We start from the raw sequence: 22,082 nt of genomic DNA on the forward strand, positions 1-22,082 counted from the left end.
ACTGTATCTCTGTTCTCTCCAATTCTGTTCCGTATCAGAGACTTCAATCTGCTTCAACTAAGTATTTCTCAGTTGCTTTATTATTAATGTAATGAGGATGAAGGTAGTACTTGGTGAATATAGATCTCTGAGCTTGGGCCTCTTTCCGCTCTTTCCTCCTTCTGACAAATAGGATGTTAATTGCACTCTGCACATTAAAACCTCCAATAATGATACTCTTGCATGGCTGAACTGGTATCATCACTGTTAAGTTTCCTGGGTGCTATCCTGCAGCCCATTGCTGTTGGGTTTGTTGGTTGTTTAGTTCGAAAGTGTCTTAAGTTGTTTTTTGTAATGCTTCTAGCAGGTAGCCAGGAGTGCCACGAAGCTTCTGCTTGAGGACTTCTGCCTTGAATACCAGCAAGGAGCCTGTTCAGTTAGCATTACCTCCACTGCGTATTTCCTCGTTCCAAGAAATAATTGTAGTATAACATGATTTGGTCTTGCTGGTACAGATCGGGCCTAGCTGAATGATTACAAATAAGCTAGTAAAAGCTTCAGTAAACTATTAAAAGCACTTTAAAGTTTTCCTGTTTATGTAAGTCCTCTTCTTGGAGACCAGGAAATTTAAACTGAAATTTCACCAGGAAAACACTGCTGCTGAGGGATGATAAACCTCAATTGAAATGTCTTTTTCCAATATTTAAGTTAGCTTCTTGAGTTAGCTTCTTGTATTCATAGATTCTTTTGGTATACAAGCAAATATTTTTCCAAATGCTAATTTGTGGCTGTGACCAGAGCTTCTGGTAATATGATTACAGCCTGCCAGTCAGGGAATTTTCATTACCTGGTTGAAAACTTAACATTCCTACTCTTGCACTGTTTACTTTTTGTATTCCTTTCTTAATCTAGATTTACTGAAAACTTACCTGGTTGAAGTCTAAATTGTGACAAGATAATTGTACTTTGTGTATCAGTTTGGTAGAATTCTTAGTGTGGCTTTTTTAAATTAACACCTCACTAGCAGTCATTAAAATGTGGTGCTGTAAACAAGTCAGTCTTTTGCATTTACCCATGCCATAGGGAGAGTGACGTCATGATAAAGGTACTGTGATGTTGCAACCAGCTATGTTTCAGATTTGTGAATTAATGGATTAGTAATTGCATCAGAGGTATGCCTCTAAGGTGTCATTTTTTTGATGTATACTGATCTTATAGTTAAAAACCATGCTTTTAAGAAGCAAGTACTTTAAGGATAGAATTGAATATGTACTCACCTGTATATACTTATAAGTGAGTAGAGTTCAGTAGAAAAAGTTTTAATTTCTTGCAGTTTTTGTTATATGTTCAAGAGAGAAGAATTCTTACTGCTTGGGGCTTAAGGAAAGAAAACTAAGTTGAATTTGATGGAGAATGTTCTGCTTGTGCATGAACTCATGAATATCTCAGATTCTACAGTGTGTTGGTACAGAGTTCAGTGTTGGCCAGTTCAGTTAAAAAGGCATAAAACTTTTAATGTATTTATTGGATACATAAAAAGCATACTGGTGCTTTTATGTAGTATCTTTTAGATCATGTTTCTCTTGCGTAGAAATAGTGCCATCTTTACCATCCTGATCCCTTGTCTAATTGAGATAGTTAATGGACGTTTAGGATCGTAGTTAGGTGAGGATGGGGTGTGGCAGCATATCTGATTAATCAGTACACTTTTACCATTGGATACTATATTTTCTGGAATGAAAAACATTTTCAACTGGATATCCTGATTTTTTTCATACATTGAGATCCTTACTTCATAAACTGAGATCCTTACTGCTTGGGAAAGTTGAATTTCTTACCAGTGGTTCATAAGAAGTGTACATGTGCGTAAAAACAAATGAAGTATTTTGCAAGATCTGGAATTTGCTCTTCTTATTTCACTTCTAATTAAAATTTTGAGTACGTGTTAGTAAAATTATAGTGCTCATGTTTGATGTTTGGGGCTGGTGCAGGAAAGAAAAGTTAAAATTCATTAGGGTTGAAAGCTTAGGGTTTTTTTCAGCATGTTGTGTGTCAGACCCTACCATTAGATTGCTTACTCCTTAATATAGTAAATTGCTTCATCTAGGAAAAGAAACTTAAATATTCCATTTTTTCCCCCAGCTTGTCAAGTAATTACGAAGCTCAAATGAAGAGTCTCTTAAGGATCGTGAGGATATTTTGCCATGTCTTTCGCATTGGCCCATCCTCTCCCAGTAATGGAAATGACATGGGCTACAATGGAAATAAAACTCCAAGAAGTCAGGTGTTCAAGGTCAGAAAAGTATATGATGTTGTTAGGAAGATAGACGTTAAAGAGATGAATTTCACAAAGCATGCACTCATTAATCAGACATCTCATGAACAGGAAGTAAGTTTGGTTGATGTCCCTATCCCTTCTTAAGTTAAGCCTACCTTTTTCCTTCTCCTTAATGATTTGCTTTTTTTCCACTGGATTCATTTCACCACTGATGCACATCTCATGATTTCTGCTTATTTCTTGATTAATGTATTGTTTATTAGATGTTGAAGTCTTAGTTACCCCACTGATTTTGGTAAACTTTGTTTTTGTTTCTATTATTTTATTTAAGAGTGTAGTAATCTCAAAATGTGGTAATATGAATATAATAGATTGCATTAATGTAATTTCAAAATGGTATTTGGAGAATCATTGGGAGTTGTGATCATTCCGTTTTATCCAGCTTCACAAGATAAATGGAAATAATTTAATTCTTAATCTGTTCATTGTTTTCACTGTGATCATGAAGTCTTTTCACAAGTTATTCTTGAATTTCATTGTTACATGCTTTGAAACATACCAGCTTACTACCACCCTCGCAAGGTTATTGATTTATAGCTGTTTTCAAAGACTTGATTTAGGTGCTTGCCATTTCGATGTTTAGTTCCTGGAGGTTTTCTTTTTTATGCTCGATTGAGGAATCCCTCTGTAGAAAATCATAGCTTGCCTTTCTGTAAAGCAGTTCCAGTTTCCAGCGTACCGCTCAATCTGCATTGGGTATATAATTGACACACTATTCAGAGCACCTAAATAATAACGGAAGGGTAGTCTCTTTTTTTCCCTGTCTCCCTCCATCCTCTTGTATGGCACAGTTCAAATCACCAGATTTAGATGCCAGTGAGATTTAGGTTACATGAGAGTTTTCCTTAACCTTTGCATTTCTTTCAGGGTGTTCTGAAAACCATATTTTGAAATTACTGTATTTATTTGATGATATGATGTGTTCATCAGGTTACTTCTAATGACTTTTAAGACAGCTATATTGATAAGGTCATGAAAGACGATACTCTAATTCCAGATATTCTTAGTTAAGTAGCACAGTTTTTGTTCAAATTTCTTCTCTTGGAAAGAAGGAAAGCGTTAGAATATTTAAAAAACAAGCACAAATGTTTGTTTTTCTGATAGCAAAATAGTTTTAATAACGAATTGATTTTTATAACAAGTATAAAAATGGTGCTTCAGTATGAAAAATACTATGAGCAAAATGTAATGCATTGTACAATATGCAATGTAATAACTGTCCTTTAGAGTTGTTCACTAAAATATGTTGAGCTAGACTGGCACATTGTGAGTTTAACCAGATTTCTATTTTCAAAAAACAAAGCCATACCCAAATCACAAGAATCATTTTATTAAAGAAAGCATTTTCTAACAGTTTTAATGAAAATTGGTTTAAATATAACAGATTAAATAACAAGCAGATGTTAAACGCATTTGAAACATGAACTATCTGCAGTGAGATACTCTGTTACCTTTCTGTGTACATACTCTGCTACCTTTTTTCCTTCAAGGTTTTAAGAATAGCTGACCTCATCTCCTTGGGTTTTTTGCTTGCTCATAGCCCAAAAAGGAAAAAAATGGAAGTTTCATGATTTTCAACTCGGGATCATTTCAGAACTCACTATAAAACAAACAAAACATTCAATTGCAATTTGCAAAGGAAATTGTATTTCAGCAGAATCACTTATCTGTGTGCCCAAACTACTTTGTATGCTGAAAGAATTGTTTCTCAATTTAGTATGGAGTTAAGTCTTTTGCAGTAGGCTTAGGTTACACAACTGGCACGGTTGTCCCAGAAAATATCAGTAATTCATAGTTGTGTAAAAACAACATTTATATTTTTTAATAAATGAGCAAAATACATACTACTGTTGCATTAGCTAACAAAACAAAAATTTCAGGATGACTTTAAAATTATTATTGCTATTATTTTAATTTAGTTATTTTAGAAGTATTAAAACTGAGACAGCCTTTCATTAGGGCCACTGTTGTCTTTGTGATATTTTTAAGGTTGATTTAAATTTCATACTCAAAAATACAAAACTGTTGATGAGAACTTCTTGTTTGGGAATGGGGCACACTGGTCTGGCAATGCTAAGTTAATCTTCAGTTGTGGCTGGATTAGCCTGTTCTTCCCCGAATTTACAGTAACTGTGTAGTGGGAGATGAGACATAGTGCTGAGTCAATTGGGTGACTTCCCATTCTCTTATTCCTACCTTCCCTTTCTTTCTTCTTTTTTGTCCTTTCCTTTAGAACTTAGTTGTGATGATCCCTTTTGCCTTTTGGGATAAGGGAAAAAAGCCCACTAGATCTCTAGAGTATTACAATGGTACAGAGGCTACTTGAAGACCTGGCAGTTGTGTGTCTTCATTGGTACCAGTACTTGCATGTGGGACATGCAGGTCAGTGGAACAGAACTCCTTTTCTGGTTTTTGCTTTCTTTGTGTTTTCTTGAATATAGGCATTGTTTAGTGCAGATTAGTAAGGAAACCACAAAGGTTACTGCTCCATAACAGGAGTTAAATCTGTATTAAAAAAGTCAACACAGAACTTAAAGATTTTAAATTTGAGATCCATATTGAAAATTTTAGAGGAAAGTAGCTTTAAATTGGAATTTGCTGCCGATCTTAAAATTCAGTTGTGGTGATAAATGTTGTAGATAATTTGAATTTTGATACAGGTTTTATGGGGAAAAACAAGTCTCTCAGACTGCTTGTTCATGTCCCAAGTAAGGTCTTAGTACTTTCCAGAGCACAAGAAAGTGATACAGGTCACCACCCACTTCTTTGAATGCTGTTTATTTGTGCAAGTGAAGACCTCTAGATATTGTCTTCCTTTACTAAATAGGAAGCTAATCTGTTGTTCGATACTGTTTTCTTTCAAGAATGGACATAGAAACTTTTATCTGGGGAGGATTGAGGGTAGCAATGGCCAGAGTTCTATCTTGTGGTACCCTTGTGGGACATGTGGAGGAACATTATCAGGCCTTATTGCATGGTATAAGGGATTGTTTCCTTTCCTTCTGAATGCGCTCCTGTTAGGTCTAAATAGGTCTGTACCTGGTGGCCTTTAAAGATGTACCTCATAACTCCTTTTAAAAAGCTGGTGCAAAAATGTATTTTATCCAGCATAAGAAATGAAGAAAAACTTTCTTCTGACTTTTTTCTTAATGCTGTGTTAAGGTTTCTGTATTAGTATACTGATTGAACGTATTTTGAAGAGTTGTTGCTGTAATCTAGCTTGGAAGGGATTGAAAATGTGAGTATATCTTGATCTGAGGCTACTGAAGAGTGTTATTGTTTGACAAGGACAAGAAAATCTCAGGGCTGTCTTTGCTTTACTGAAATTCACTGTATGTAATTTATTATAGGCCTGGTGAACTCAGGCCTATCCAAATGCTTTGAAGTGGAAACAGTAGCTAATTAAGACACACTTGTACTGACTGATCTTACAAGAAACAAAGTAGTCTTTGAATTTCGCCACCCAATCTTGAAACAAGCTGCTACTAACTCAAATGAGAACCTACCAGTGCGAAACTTTATGAATAGTAATTTTGACCAGGTTTAAATTAATTACTTTTTCATCTATCGCTCTTCCAATTGCTATTCACTATGATCACATATTAAGGAAACTTGCTGCAAAATCTCCTTGTCTAGTTGAACAAAATTGGGAAGCCTGTAACATTTTTCCCTCATTTCAGATACTAATATTTTCTAAATTGAATTGACTTCTCTGCTGTGACACAGTCACTTCATGGATTAGTGATCTCCTGCACCCTGTGTCTTAAAAGACTATGTCACCTGGCAAAAGATTTTGCTCCAGTGTCGCAGTTTGAATATGGGTTTGATTTCTAGTGTCTTGCTTTCTAGATGGGTAAAGAGGAGGACGTTGCATAGCTAAATTCTTGCATTTGAGAGATGAGATGTGCAGCTGTAATTGTTACTCAATTAGACGCTGATGTATAATTCCAAAGAAACTTTTCTGAAATGTGAGATATGAAAACTGAAGGTTGAGTGGAGGTTTGTGTTTAATATGCAGTTCAAGGTAAGAATTGACTGAAGAATGCTGACTTGTAATTTTGAAAAAATGTTGCTAATGGTTTAATTAATTAAATGGGGAGGTTCAGGTTGGACATTAGGAAGAATTTCTTTTCAGAAAGGGTTATTAGACATTGGAATGGGCTGCCCAGAGAGGTGGTGGAGTCACCATCTCTGGATGTGTTTAAGAAAAGACTGGACATGGCACTTAGTGCCATGGTCTAGTTGACAGGGTAGTGTCAGGGCAATGGTTGGACTCTATGATCCCAGAGGTCTCTTCCAACCTGATTGATTCTGTGATTCTGTAATTGAATATGTCCATATTACACTTGAAAAGGTCTGATCATGGATGCTAACATAAAGTGCTGACAGCCATGGACATGGAGGTGGTGGGCAATATATAGAGAAGTGCTTTATATCCTGAAGTTAGACTACAAAAAAAAAAAAAGAAAGTGAAATGTTGAATTCGTTATGCTTGACTGCACTTTTGAATGAGTTTGTGATCAGAATCTGTGAAAAATGAGCTTTGGAAAAACAAATCAGTTGCAAGAGTTCTGAAAAGCATGCTAAGTCTGTGGGAAATAAATATAAAACACAAGATATCAGTGAAAAACTGGTGTCTGGCAAGCTGAGCATTGAAAAGTTTGGGAGAAGAAAACTACATTTTAGTATTCTAGTAAATAACTACCTTGTTTCTTGTGAGTTACATGTTAAGAACACAGCTGCATTTTAATTCTTCCATATATTCAATGAATCCTATTTTCCGTTAGAAACTTTTTCTACGTTATGTTTTGTGGTGGAGGTCTGCCAGGTGGATCTTGGGAAGAAGCTAACTTGATCCTGTATGGGAGACAGTTATGTAGAAAATGGTACCTAGACTGGAGGTGTTCAGATCACCATCTAGAGAAATGTGTGGTCACTAGGAGTACAAGGATTAAGTGAGTGTCATACAGTGTGTTGAGCAAAGCCTACCAGTATTAGAGATCAGACTGGCTTTCCCCAAAATTCTTATTGGAAAAAAATGGAAGCATAATGGTAAATTTTTAATAGTAAATTTCAACAGAATTTTTTAATACTCAGCTTTTATGAGAAGTAATTTATTGTATATTGGGAGCATGTTGCTGTGAGCTGTACTGACAGTGCTCCCGATAGTGTAGACTTCTGGTACAGTGTGCTGTGAATAGCTCTTAGTTTTTAAAGGCAACTTTAGAAGATGAGAACATAATTTTCAGTATCTGCTAAGTCTTTGAATGCTTTAATTGATGAAAAATGTTGATGCAACAGTAATATATGGAAAAAGGAGTGCATTTAGAAGTTTACTTTTTCTTTTAGAATGCTATGAAAGACTTGAGTCAGGATTGCCTCCCTGTAGGACACATATCCCTGTGCTCACTAGGCTGTATGCTTGTGAAATGTCCCCTTAAACACCGTTAAGGGACAGCACAGTCAGCCCTAGTGTTTTTTTGAAATGCTTATGAGAAAGCCATGAGTCTCTCAGCCCTTTCTCTCCTCTGTAGTAGGCCTTGCACTTCAGAGCAAATGTGTAATGATGGAATTGTACCAGGTTTCAATTATATTAGTTTTAAGCTGGTGGTAGTGAATGAAGCGTGACTTTGTTAAGATAAAATAAAATTTATAGCTTTAAAAACTGATATGTGATTCTGCTGATACTTGTTTCTATTTCATAAAGCTAGGTATTAGTGACCCTTACTCTGAGACATCTGAGATACCATCAAAATGAGCTGTATGAGCTCACACTATGCATAAAACACATCTTACTAGATACGTGCATGAGTCTGAATCTTGGTGTTTGGGATTTGCACCGTCTGCCTGGCAGAGGGAGCTTCTTTGACCAGGGCCTTAAAAAAGAACTGACATGCTCTCTCTCTGGAAACTCAACATGTATATTATTGTTTCTCTGCTTGACTGCAGCAGTCTGGCAGTAGTGTGCTGTGTAACAACTGTGAGACCAAACTGTTAGATAGGTGACTGTTTCACTCTTTCTGAAGTATTTTCTCTTTATTCCATTTGCTGCTTGATTATTTTCCTTCTATATGAAATTTTCTCTTTGTGCTCTATGGCTACAAATACAGAAGTTTTTGTCAGTATTTGACTCTTATCTCTAACATGACTTCTAAAGGATCATTTAAAACTTTTAAATGTGCATATTTATTTGCCTTAAGAGGATTATCACACTATTAATATCATCTAATGTCAACATGTTCCTTTTTTGTCTGTTTTTGCATGTTTATTGCAGCCGCTGGAACTACTCTGGCATTCTCTAGATGAATGGCTCGTTCTTATAGCCACAGAGCTGATGAAAAGCAAAAGAGACTCTGCCAACATTACTTCTATTTTACTGAAACAAAAAGGACCAGATCATCAGGATGCTACTCCTACGCCTTCCTTTGCCGCTGCAGGAACTGAGGGCAGAAGAGAGCTATCCACTGATTCTGGCAAGTCAAAAACATACGATGTTGCCGGGAAGCAAGAAGCTTGTGCTGATGGCCAGGATGTTATCTCCATGACAGCGAACAGGCTAAGTGCTGTCATTCAAGCCTTTTATATGTGCTGCTCCTGTCAGATGCCTCAAGGGTAAGGAGAGGATCCTCTTTGTAACCTAAACTGTTACCATTTTAAAATCATTTATGCTTTCTTGGAAGAATGTTGGTGCTGACCAGATGATATTAGTGACAGTCAAGGGTATGCTTTTTAATGCTTTCACTAGTTCAGGTATTTGAATGCTTTTTTTTTTTTCTGACTTTAATGGCACCAAGCAGCACAGCAAATTTTCCATAGTGCTGCTGCCTATGAACGTAGCTGCACTGGGGCAGATTTCGTATTGAATGTCTAATGGCTCTTTGTAATCATGTGGGATACTTGCAGGTAATGTAATTTTGATCTCTTGAAGCTTAGCTGTTCTTGCTGTTGGTTCTTATTGTGAAATTATCCCTGAATTTAATGTGATTATCCAACAAGAAGAGCTATAAGCTCAGAAAAAAGTGTGAATTATCTTTGTGTATGAAAATGACAGATGGGGAAAAAACTTGTTTGGCTATATTGCAGAAGCTTATAACAAGGAGAGTTCAGTCTCAAAGTAATGCTCACTTGGAATCCTGTCCCGAGTTAGATAACATAGTTTTGTGTGGAACAGGCACTACAACTTAGGTAAATTTAATACCATCACTGTCTGGTTTAAAAAGAAAAAAAGTGTGTCCACTGTAACTGAGGTCTTAGTCTGTCAAAGATTGTTATGGATTATATTTGTGAACTTGCAAGGAAAGGATCCTTTGACCCTCTTGAGTGGAAGATTAGGCAAGTATGGTGATATTACAAGCTCCCTGAGGAATCTAGAAACAGGGCTCCTACTACATGACAACTCTTGGTTATTCCCAGCCACTGGAAGGGCTTTTCTTTCTCTGCCAAACCAAGTGGAATAAAAGCTTTCAAGTCAGCCATTACTGTTTGTCTGGGGCACGCTCCTCTGTGGACACTGTGGAAGGCGATCTGGGGATCAGCATGTTCCACAAGCACTTCAGTACTTTAACTTTTAATTTTACTCCACCTTGAAAAGGGAACTGCTGTTTAGCCATTTCCCTTGAAATCTCCATCAAACCTTACTAAGATAGAATGCCAGTAAAGTATTATTTACAGCAGCGAAATGAAAAGCAGAAATGTTTATAGAAGTGATTAAGTACATTCCCCCCCTCAATTTATTTCTTTATACCAAAATTCAGTGGGAGAGGTGACTGTTTCCCTGAGTCCAAGTGACTAGCTGACGGGCCTTGCCCAGGGGGCCTGTCCTATGCATAATTTACGCTTCAGGTTAGAGAGAACTCCGGTGGATGCTACATAAGTTTAACTGAGAGTTATTATTGTAGAAGCCAGGAGAGTAAGAACTGTTTCAGTGACAACTGGGAGAACTCCCTGGGGTGCAGGAAAGTAAGGCAGAGCACACTTGCATTCTATGTTGCTTTAGGTCTTTTCAGAACTGTGTAGAGAAGTACAAGGATCTGAGACTTACTCTGTTTTACTGAAGTTTTCATATTAATAGGAGTAAATGGCACAGTGACGCAACTCAGTACTGCTGCCGTCTTCAAATAACATTTGAAATTATAACAAATGACATTTTCAGACAAAATAATTGAAAATGGCTCTAATTTTAGATCTGAGTGTCTTCATGTTTAATGGAAGAGAGTAAACAGAGCTCATAGTTTTCCATTGTTCCTAATATTCATACGATAAAGATGGCATTTAATGCTGGTTAACATTGAAATATTAAGGTTATTTTCTTTTACTGCCACGATTGCTCTTCTTCTGCGAATGCAGATATTGAATCTAGGCATTCTTTGTTAATATACTGAAATACAAGTTCCAAGTTTCCAGCATCAAAAACTGACGAGTGTATGCTAAGTTGTTTTTTTCTTTCTCTCTGTATATTGCATCTGACAGCTTGTGTGGCAATTTACAGGTAGAGAGAGTTCATTTCCTTTCAGGGAAGACTCTTTTAGTTGTTTAATATTTTCAGATCATCTCTCAGACCAAGAAGTGTGTTTTAAAATGTTCATATTTGGTCTCAGAAGAATTTTATTTGCTTGTTTGTTTTTTGTGCAGATGAGGGAAGGATATGGTGAGACTTGTTTCTGCAAAAACAGAATAAGGGAGAGAAGGAAAAAGCTCAGTTGTTATATAAAATGAGCAGCTCTTGTATAAATTGGTAATGGGGAAACAGCAACAGTCTAGGATTGTTATCCGGGACTACTTAAAGTACTATTTTTCACAACATTTCAAGGCACTTGTTGAGAGGGTTTTATTCTTGTTTGCAAGTGTTCATTAGCAAGGATCCAATTAAGAATTTTTCTTTAAAAAAAAAAATACAGAGCACAGATGTAAATAAATGGAGTAACATTTGCACACATGTTAATCCTTCCCTTGTTCTCCAGACATATATAGGAGAAAAAATAAAATTCCGTACTAATATATGAGGCGCTTGCCTGACAAGTAACTTTGTTATTTCACGAAGCCATTAAATACCACCTTGCCCCCCATTATTAAGTTTGCTAAGTTTGGAATGTTATTTCTTCCTGGCTGTTTTCCTCACTTATCACAATTTACAGGGTGCATGGTGGGAGTTTTATATAATGAACAAGAATATAGAACAATGTGCATATTGTGTATATTGTGCGTATAATATCAGTCCTTCCATATATGTTCTTCCATCGTTGTATTGGAAGCTGGAAAGATTCAGTAGCAAAATGTGTATCTCCAGTAGTTTGAGCTTTTCTTGTTCATATAGTTAATAACAGAGGTCAGGTTGGTTGACGTTCTTGATTATTGGCATTTTTGCGTTTTCTGTTAGTTTATTATGAAATCTTAATGCTGCTGCGTATTTCATTTCATGATTGACTTGTTAACATCAGGTTCTATTTGCATAGTATTTTATTAAAACAATAATGCAACAATTTATGTAATTTGAATTCTTTTCAATATCATTAACCAAAAGCATCTTATGATTTTTGAACAGGATGACATCGCCTCGATTTATAGAATTTGTCTGTAAACACGATGATGTCCTTAAGTGTTTTGTTAACCGGTAAGCTTCAAGAAATATGGAATTTCTAAGTTGTTTTTTTTTTTCCCCCAAAAAATAATTCAGACTCATATTTTTCCTTTACTGAGTTGTACTTTTACATTATCGTTGTGACATATGTACCATGTGCACTTTAATGGTCCTGTCAGGTTCAAGGGAGTGTATATTAATGCTTCAGAGCTCCGGCTTAAATGAACTCTTCTGCATATGTAAGGAATCCTTTTGTAAGATTCTGTGAGACTTGCTGAGCAAATTTTTTTTCACGGAACAGCAGAATAATTTCCTTAATGGATTCTTTCCTTATCTTTGTTCCAAATAAAGCCTTCCCTTTTGAGGCAGATGAAAACTTTAATTCTTCCGCAAATGTGTTATACTTAATGACTACTTAAAGGAGTCTAAACTGTCTTTGTACTTGGCTGTTTCCAGAATTTCTCTGCCTAGTTTACAACCTTGCTTCTGTCTGGAGAGCTACTTGTAATCCTCCATGTCCAAAGGATGAGGTAGTATAAGTCATTTGGAAACAAGAGTTAGGAAAACATTGCGAAATAGAAGAGTCTGTTGGAACTTTTCTGTATGACTAATTGCATTGTCTCTTTATGTAGACTTTGTGTATCATGAAACATTATTATTGGATCTCTGACTAACAAGCTTCTAACTTATTTTTCTTTCAGAAATCCCAAAATAATTTTTGATCACTTTCACTTTCTTCTTGAGTGTCCTGAACTAATGTCCAGATTTATGCACATCATAAAAGCTCAGGTAAATTTCAGGACATGCTTAGTTGCAACTTCTATGAATATGAAGAGGGTGTTTTGTTTAAAAATAATATTTTTAAAAAATGATTTGGGAGGTTGGAAGAACTATGTGTGGCCTCCACTGCTTCTGAATCTGGGATGTTGAAAGATCAGATTAAACAGACATGGCAGCCAGATTTCTGTACTTCTAATTCTTTAGAATACATGTGTAGGTCCATTTGAGGTGACCAATGTTAAATATGTCTTACAAGTCCAACTTTCAGTTAGAGAGTTAACTTTCTAGTATTAAATCTATTTGTGCACATCTAATAGACTGAGCTTTAAAATGCTGTGCTTTTTGCTCATTTGATTTATATTTTGAGACAAACCGGAGGATAAATACACCATTATTAGTTGATTTGGCCATAGTTAATTAGTGGCAGCTCCTTCGGTGAAACATTGAGAGGATGAGAGGAAACGACCTCAAGTTTGTGCCAGAGGAGGTTTAGATTGGATATTAGGAAAAGATTCTTCACTAAAAGGATTGTCAAACATTGGAACAGGCTGCCCAGGGAAGTGGTTGAGTCACCATCCCTGGAGTTATTTAACAGATGTGTAGATGTGGTGCTTAGGGACATGGTTTAGTGGTGGACTTGGCAGTGCTAGGTTAATGGTTGGACTAGATGATCTTAAATGTCCTTTCCAACCAAAACAATTCTATGATTCTATCATGTTGTCTTGTTACCCTTTGCTCTGTTTCCTACCATTTCCTCTTGTTTGGAGGTTTTTGTTTTTGTTTTTGGTTTTTTTTTTTTTTTGGTAAAATCCTGATGTCTTGCATAACCTAAACTCACTTCTCTGTTTAACACAGGACATGAATTCAAGACTAAAGAGTTACTCTAGGGAAGTGTAGGGTAGTTAAGTGGAAAAATTAGTAAGCAAACCCCTGTATGGAAGTCTGCTGCTTTACATAACACTGTAGTGTTAAGCATCTGCCACATTTTCATCACTTACCTTTAAAAGATTATGATTGTGTACGTGTGGCTTGGCCAGAGCTGTGTTATTTGTTCTATTACAAATGAAGATGGTCTTTGGGCAATAATGAGCTATTTGGAACTCCTTCATTTAGCACACACTGGTTTACTTTTGCTTTGTTCTCTATTAGAAAGGTTCCTTGCATTAAAGTATTTTGATCAAAGAGAATTTGCTTGGAAACAAAGGTAGAATTCCCCTAACGAACCAGAACACCTCCCTCCCCGCAATAATTGTGGAGGATCTGTTCCAAAAGCTTTATTTGTTTAGTTGTGTACAGTACTGTGCCTTTATTTTTAGATGTATGTTGGTTTTGGTAATCCAGTTTCATTTTTAGGACATGATTGTAGGTGTATTGTTTACTCATTCTTTGGTTGAAATGTGTGTTTTTGAAATTCATTACCTATGAATAATGAAGAGACCCTGAGAACTGACACCCTGTTAGATCAACTAAAAGTGTGTGCTGTGAATCGTGATAGATGGGAGAGGCCATACTTGTGTCATATCTGTCTAAGAACAACTGCAAAATGTCGATCTAAATACTGAGTCAAACGAGCTAGGACCTTCTCACCTAGGAATTGCTTTGGAAGGTTTCTGGTTCATTTGAGCTGTTTTTTCTTGCCAGTGAACTTCACTACAAATATGACTTGTTCATCACTTGTGCTTCTGTGCTCAGCTGTGGTTGATAATTAGTAGCGTTACAGAAGCCAGTGACTGACTTCTTATCTAGATTCCTGCCCTGGAAGAAGTTTTGTGCTATTTTTCTCCTGTGCAGTGAACTCTGATACTTATTTCTGAATAACTGGTGGTCCAGTCTTTCTGCATACCAGACTTCAGCAAGCATTCAAGGGCATGTCTAGTCCTTTCCTCTTCCCAAAATACTGTATAGTGTATTGAGGTAGCACCGATTAACTCTCTGCATGTCTCAAACATGAATTGAGAAGTATACATAACCATTTTCCAGTCATGCTTATGAGAGGAATTTTTCAGTTGAGTGCATCTATATAACATGGTTTACCCCTTGTTTTGCAGCCGTTCAAAGATCGCTGTGAATGGTTCTATGAACATTTGCATGCGGGGCAGCCAGATTCGGACATGGTGCACAGGCCTGTCAATGAAAATGACATCCTTTTGGTTCACAGAGGTATTGTGTTATAAATGGAATTACTGTGTCTTTGAAATATAATGAATTAAGATAAAAAATTAATTGGTGTTTTGTTTTTAGATTCTATTTTTAGGAGTAGCTGTGAAGTTGTGTCTAAAGCAAATTGTGCAAAACTAAAGCAGGGGATTGCTGTGAGATTTCATGGAGAAGAAGGCATGGTGGGTAAAATGGCATGGTTTTCCTTTATGTTATTTATATATGGAAATATTAATTCTCTTTCACAGGTATTGTTTTGAACTAAATCCTAATTTAAAATAACTTCTACATGTTATTAAGAAATATGTGTTTACCCAGTGTAACTGTTTGTGCAGTGAAAGTTCTGTGTAGTAATATGTTGTATTCTTTTGACATGCAGGGACAGGGTGTGGTGCGTGAGTGGTTTGATATTTTATCCAGTGAAATAGTTAACCCAGATTACGCCTTATTTACCCAATCAGCTGATGGTATGTCTCTGCCTTTTTTTTTTTTAATCTAATTTTAGGGCGTCTTCTTTCATAAAAGCATTTTTATAATCTAAGAAAAAAGTAACTTGATTTCAAAATATAAGATTGTTACTTTTTAAAAGCAACACTGACAGAATTGATCTCATATATAGATAGAAGTGATCCATTCATTGTACGTTTTCATAACTATAGATGAAATATTTTTCTAAATTTGAAGTTTCCTTGATTGAGTTGTTGGTTTTAATGAGCCCATGCTATTTCTGCCTGGTAGTGGAAGGACATAACACTTTGAGAACAGTAGTATAGAAAGTGTTTTCCTTTCTTCTACATCTGCAAGGGAACTGCGGAGGTATTCCTTTGTTTCCTTTTAGAAATCCACAAATCCAGTCAGTTAATTTTTGTGATAAAACCAGACATTGGTCTCCACAAGTCTACCTTGTATTTGACTTTTTGTCTTTTTGGATGCTTCATATAAAGCAAATCTTTATCGATAAAAGATTTCACATCATCATCAGTGATAAATGTTTTGCTTTCTACCTTACAAAGTCTTGGGAAGTGGCAAGATATTAGTCAACAGTAGAGGCATAGATTAGTTCCTGAAAGTTAAAAGGAAAAGTTCAGGGATGTCTGTTTGAGGTGGTCTTTTCCAAGGAGACCAGGACTGAACTGGCTGGAGCCATATGAAAGGAAGTAGATGCATTCTGATCCTTCCTTTGAGCATGTTCACAAGTTGATAGAAGCATGGACCATTAAAGTGAGCAAAAACCGCACATAGCAATATAGTAAGATGGAGGACCAAATTTAACAGATCATGATTAGCCTCATGTTGATGACAATTATTTCAGAGTGGTGCCTTGGAGAGTGGCTAAGCACTATCATTATAATAGAAGGATGTAGTTACATTCTAATACATTTCTGACGTCTTTTTGGTGTAAACAAAAACCCCCAAACGATCTTCCACAACCCCAAAATAAAACTCTCTCAGTGGTTTCAGATGCTTAGTGTATTTGATAAATATGAACTTCACTTAACAAAGAAAAAAAAAAGTCATGAAACATGATAATCTTTTTAATTTTATAGGAACAACTTTCCAGCCCAACAGCAACTCTTCTGTAAATCCAGATCATTTGAACTACTTCCGTTTTGCAGGCCAGATCCTGGGGCTAGCTCTGAATCACAGGCAGTTGGTGAACATCTACTTCACGAGGTCGTTCTACAAACACATTCTTGGTATGATTTTATTAAAATCCCGTTTATTAGTCATAACAGTTGTCTGAACAGTAAACCTTTTCCTTTTTTACTTTTGTGTGTGTGTGTGTTGAAAGTGAAAAAGTCTTGGAAATGAATGTCTTGCTAATCTTTTATGTACATCAGAGTCACAACATATTATGGTACTAGTTGGTATTCCACTCCCAGCCTCTCTTAGGAACTGTTACAGTTGCAAAATACAGAAATACATTAGTGAAACTACATGGGAATTTTATACAGTTAGCAACTTTTAATAAAATAGCTAATCTTTCAATTAATATTTGAATACGAGTCTTAAAAACAAGGAAGGCATCATTAATCTGTCTAAAGCATAATCATGTAATTTAGTTGTCTTTAATGTTGCTGACTAGGAATGCCTGAAAGGCAGACTAGTGCAGCCGATTGTTTTTGTGGTGTATGCAATTCTTTGCATCACAGTTGTGAAACTCATCTGTCCTGCCATGTAATGTTCTTGAGAAATGAAAATAATCATTCCCTATTCTTCTCTGCTCTTCGAGAACCTTTGTGCCTCTTGATTATCAAACATGATGTCCCTGTTCTGCATTGTTGTGAAAAACTTTTCCTCTTGCATGAAGATGTGATGGAAGGGTAAATTCCTTTTGTGTTCCTGTTACTCTTCTAAGTACATAAATTCCTTTTCTGCTGTGTGCAGAATTTCCTTTGTGTTTAAGCGCTATTCTTTAATCTTCTTTAGAAGTGTAAGATAGCTTGATGTCGGAAGTTTTACTTTTCCTCAAGAACCACTCCTTACTTTAAGACCTATCAAGGTTTTCAAGGAATTGTTTGCATCTCATTCTGTTTTTCTGTAATCATTCTGTCTGCCTACAGTCTTCTGTGATGTTTGCTGAGTCCAGGACAGATTTAACTTTAGATATACTGTTTCTCTTCTCTGAAAGTGTTCAGGGAACACTGTTGCAGTTTGTTGATAGTGCAGGCTCAGTCATCTTTGTCAAGATCTTGACAAAGGGATGCATTTTACTTCTCTCCCTCAGTACTTCTTTCTGCTGCAGGAGAATGACTGTGTACCGGGTGAGAGGCAATGGAGGACAGTCAGTCTGACGCAGCACCATATTGGCAATGCCTCATCGGGCTTCCCTAGTCATTGATCTTCACATAGGAAAGTGGTTCCAAAGTAGACATATCTTTGTGTGGCACAATTTGGCACTGACTTAAGGGTTGGCCCCTGACATCAAGAGATTCCTCTGTGAGAGCAGAAGAATGACACTCACAGACTAATCTCCATGTGATGTATTCACAAATGAGAAAAAAATGTTTTTCTGCTATTCAGTGACGCCTTGAGAATAGTCAAGTGTTGTTCTTGTCGCCTCTTGGAAATGACTACTAATGAATTTGGGTTCTTTTCTGGTTTGAATTGTGATTATATACTGGATTTGTTGGTTTCTGAATTGACAAGATGACCTGTTGTTTACTCTTGCTTTTTTCTGCCCCCCTTTTTTCTGCCCCCCTTTTTTCTGCCCCCCCTTTTTTCTGCCCCCCCTTTTTTCTGCCCCCCCTTTTTTCTGCCCCCCCTTTTTTCTGCCCCCCCTTTTTTCTGCCCCCCCTTTTTTCTGCCCCCCCTTTTTTCCCCCCATTTTGCTAGAGTAACTATTGCAAACCAAAGAGCAGTGAGTAGTCTCTGTTAATAAGATCTCACCAGTCCCTCTTAGTAAGGTCTTGTCATTCTGTTAAACAGGCATCCTGGAACTCTAGATATTTGTGCACATTCAACTTCTTTAAGTTCAAAAGGTTCACAGGTTTTTATCACTTCTTGTTACTTATCAGACACAGAGAACTGGAAAAATTATACCTCCACCTCCCAAAGTAATTGCTTTTTCTGCCTCAATCAGTAGTGTTTTTTTAAACTTCTCAAGGCCTTTTCCCTCAGCTTTGTGCATCTCCTCTGTTCTTGCTTAAGGAACCAGACTTGCACAGCAGCAGATGCTCCTGAGGGGTTTTTGTTTTATTTTTGTTTCATGTTCAGCTATGGGTTATGCTAACTGTTGTTCATGCCAAAGACAAGTTACCAGGTTACAGACATAGAGATTCCCTTCAGCTACTTCTCAGGCCTTAAGCAATGGAGTATGAAATCTTTCGAAGCCTGAGACTGTTTCCATTCCTTTGGTTTCTCACCTTGCACTGAGATCCTTGTTTTCTGTAGCCTTTCCTGTTCATGGCACTGAGTCCACCAGTTGTGTGATAAGACCTGCTGTATCGGAGGAACAGTGTGAACCTCTTTCAAAGGAACTCTTCATTTTAGCCAACAGACATAATGTAGAAGTGCCTTAATTAGAAGCTGAAACTTGTATGAACAAACGTGGATACTTTTTTGAGACTCAGGTGGGTCCATCACCTTTTTTCACTGTGATGAATTAAGATTTTTCTGCAACAATATCTGGTAGCCAAGGAAAGGTCACCAACTTAAGTGATGACCCAGCTAACACACAACTAATATGCTTTAAAAGATGTTAGATATGTAGCTTTCATGATTTTTTTTGTGTGCTGTGAAATCAACCATTATTCCATAGGTCTTCATGTTTATGAGGTCTGCACTCTATTACGGGTGTAGAACTGAGGCAGAAATATAGTCAGAAATTAATAAAGCCTCTTAGGTTTGTTTTTCTCAAACTTCCTATCTGTCTGCCTTCTGCTTAAACAGGGGAGGCGAACATAGTTTCACTAGTGCGGTTGTCTAGTTACGTTGTATTTTATCTAAAGAGCCAATTACTTTTCTGCTTGGAAAAGGAAACTTCAGCCTCCAACCCACAAAGACACACAGCAGATAAATTCCTGACTGTGGTATTTGCTGTTAGGCTTAAGTCCCCTCTTTCACAGTATAATAGAAAATACTCCTTGAAATGGCATAAACCAAAAGCAAAAAATTAATTTCTGGTTTAGTGTATTTTGAGCTGGAGGCCTTAAGTCCTTGAATACTTACTGAACTTGTTTCAAAGCTTACCTGTAGTATCCTTTTGAAGTTCTGTGTTGTGCAGAAATGCCTGTTTATCACAATTATGCTAAGATAAATTTATCTTCCTTTTCGAACTACAGGTGCCTTAATGGTATAGCAAGAGAAAGATACATAGTATTTCATGGGTTTCAAATTTTGTCCTGATAAATGTGATGGGGTTTCTTTATAACTGCCTGGCTTGAGTCTATTGACTGGTAAAATATCTGTCAAGCAAATGAGTGAGCTTAGTACTTTGGTCTCACAACTTGCTGGCTACGAGTGTAGTCTCATCATAATGCTCCAGTTCAGTTTCTTCTCCAAAGGAGTCTCCGATTCCTATTTTTCACTCTCCACCTTTTCCCGCATGTTTTGCTTATATCCCTCAGAGACATCATTATTTCCACATTTTATATGTGAAATGCTCATATGCTTACTAGTTGGCAAAAGTGAAAGTCCTCTAGAAACTACTAGACAGGTGTTTGTGGTTTTTTTTGGGTTTTTTTTTTTTTTTGAGAGAGAGATGACAGTGAAAATTCATTAGCAAATTATCTATCCCTCTCTTAAACTGGAGCGTTGCTCGATTTTTATTAAAAAAAACAATGCCTTACAGCTTGTGTACACACCATTTCAGCACTAGTCAACTCTTCCAGGGAAATACTGTAACAGTTTTTGCACTTACATGTTTGCACTGGCTGCTAACCTTTGATTTTTGTGTTACTCTCTGGGGTACTGCTTCTGTAGTCCATAGTGTGCTAAGACTTCTACTAACGGGCACCCTTGTGACACTTGACAGTGCACATAAGACAGTGAAGCAAAGAGAGTACTTCCCAATAAAAACTGCTACCACCCTCACCCCCTGCCCCTTTTCCCAGGTATTTATCTGTCTTGGTAGAGTTAAAGTATCTATCATGACAGAATTAAAGTAATTGGAGTTTGCTTTGTTGTGTAGTGAAGAGGGTTGTTCTCTTGTGCAAACTTGGGGTTACCTTGTTCTGGGCATATTTGCTCAAATTTTTTTGAGTACCATGTCTGTGAAGGGGCTGTAAATAGGCAGTTTCTATACTTGGATAAAAGTAAAACTTCTAGCAACTGTCCTCTTAATGCTTCTAAATGACTTGCAAGTTCAGTTTGAAAATGTAAAATTCCTATAAATAATTTTTTTCAACTGTATAGTAAGTCTCATAGCAAGCAATTAAAAAGAAAACTGAAGAGTTAAAGTGTTTTCTAAGTACAGAAAGGTTGTCTCTCCCCCCCCTGCCCCTGAAATAATTTTCTAGGGGAAAAGATATTACTATATAGAGCAATATGTATTTGGGTTTCTAAAAGTTATGAATAAAACGTTAAGATTTTTTTAGGAAACTCATTTAACATTGTGTGTTCTGCATGGTTAGATGCTTTTACTGAAATCCATTAGCGAGCTAAAATTGTGCAAATTGTTGCTCAAGTGGTATGCCATTTGCTTCATTGGGAAGAAAAACATACAGAGGAAACTTGATTCTTTAATGCTTTTAAAATGTAGTTAAGTACAGTTCTGCTGTAGTTAGTAAGGGTGAATCCCTTTTCCCTTTTTCCTATTACTGCATTATTTTGTTTTTTCTCTAGAGGGCAATCTTCTACCATATATTAAGTTAGAATCCTTTTTGCTTTATCCTATTTATTTGAGGGGTTTTGTCTCTTTGTTTTTTCTAGGTATACCTGTGAATTATCAGGATGTAGCATCTATTGATCCAGAGTACGCAAAGAACTTGCAGTGGATTTTAGATAATGATATCAGTGATCTGGGTTTAGAGCTGACCTTCTCTGTTGAGACTGATGTGTTTGGAGCAATGGAAGAAGTGCCATTGAAGCCAGGGGGTGCAAGTATACTTGTTACACAGGAAAACAAGGTGAGTATACAGGTTTATTCAGAAGTTGATAGTATAAGAAAAGCAATTGGACTGACTTTCTGAATAACTGGAAGCGTAAATGGTATGCCTGTTTTGAAGGAAATACACAAAATAAAATGTTGCCAAAACTCTTCCCCCTTTTTTCTAGCTTAGCATGTTATAGAAATAGTACTATTTAAAATCTCTCTAAGTGTTCAGGTTTGAGGTTCTTCTTTTTGACAGAACTTCTGGAAGGAAAATAGGATCAGTTTTAACTGAAGGGTTTATTCTAAAATTCACAAATATTCCTAAAGTTAAGTCATGAGTATATATACCAGGAAGGTAAAACATTAACAATTGCTAAAGGTAAAATTGTAGGTAGTATTGCAAAGTATGCTGCCTGCTAGGGCAGTCTATGGCCCTGGATTGCTCTACAGTGACATACGGATAATTGACAGAGTAGAAGGCTGTAGGAAGATTTTTCAGCCATTTGCAAGTCACTCAGCGTGTATGGAAATAATCTACCTTTTAAATTTACTTCAGTAGTAGCAGCTTGGAAAGCCCCTCAGTCCTCTGCACCATTAGTTCAAAAACGAATAGGGAAAAATGCAGCCAGGTTTTGAAAATCACCTAGAAATTAAGATAGACATCAGTCTAATTGAATTCTACAGTTACCCACTACTTAGTTTTGAGTAACTGCAGG

At 36.6% G+C, this 22,082-nt stretch overlaps 1 protein-coding gene across 8 annotated transcripts in view; it reads left to right on the top strand.

The window, feature by feature from the left end:
- HACE1 (HECT domain and ankyrin repeat containing E3 ubiquitin protein ligase 1) overlaps positions 1-22,082 on the top strand; it is a 52,918-nt gene that overhangs the window by 19,159 nt on the left and 11,677 nt on the right. For 7 of the 8 annotated variants that reach the window (XM_068404789.1, XM_068404828.1, XM_068404799.1 and 4 more), the window contains 9 exons: positions 2,122-2,368; positions 8,592-8,929; positions 11,859-11,927; positions 12,596-12,683; positions 14,723-14,834; positions 14,916-15,013; positions 15,211-15,298; positions 16,379-16,528; positions 21,204-21,400. In XM_068404789.1, coding sequence (XP_068260890.1) covers positions 2,122-2,368; positions 8,592-8,929; positions 11,859-11,927; positions 12,596-12,683; positions 14,723-14,834; positions 14,916-15,013; positions 15,211-15,298; positions 16,379-16,528; positions 21,204-21,400 — 1,387 coding nt within the window. The remainder of the gene's footprint in view (positions 1-2,121; positions 2,369-8,591; positions 8,930-11,858; positions 11,928-12,595; positions 12,684-14,722; positions 14,835-14,915; positions 15,014-15,210; positions 15,299-16,378; positions 16,529-21,203; positions 21,401-22,082) is intronic. The other variant, XM_068404808.1, reaches the window with a different exon arrangement.

This window comes from Nyctibius grandis, chromosome 1 (genome assembly GCF_013368605.1).
Source record: "Nyctibius grandis isolate bNycGra1 chromosome 1, bNycGra1.pri, whole genome shotgun sequence".
NCBI classification, from domain to species: Eukaryota; Metazoa; Chordata; class Aves; order Nyctibiiformes; family Nyctibiidae; genus Nyctibius; species Nyctibius grandis.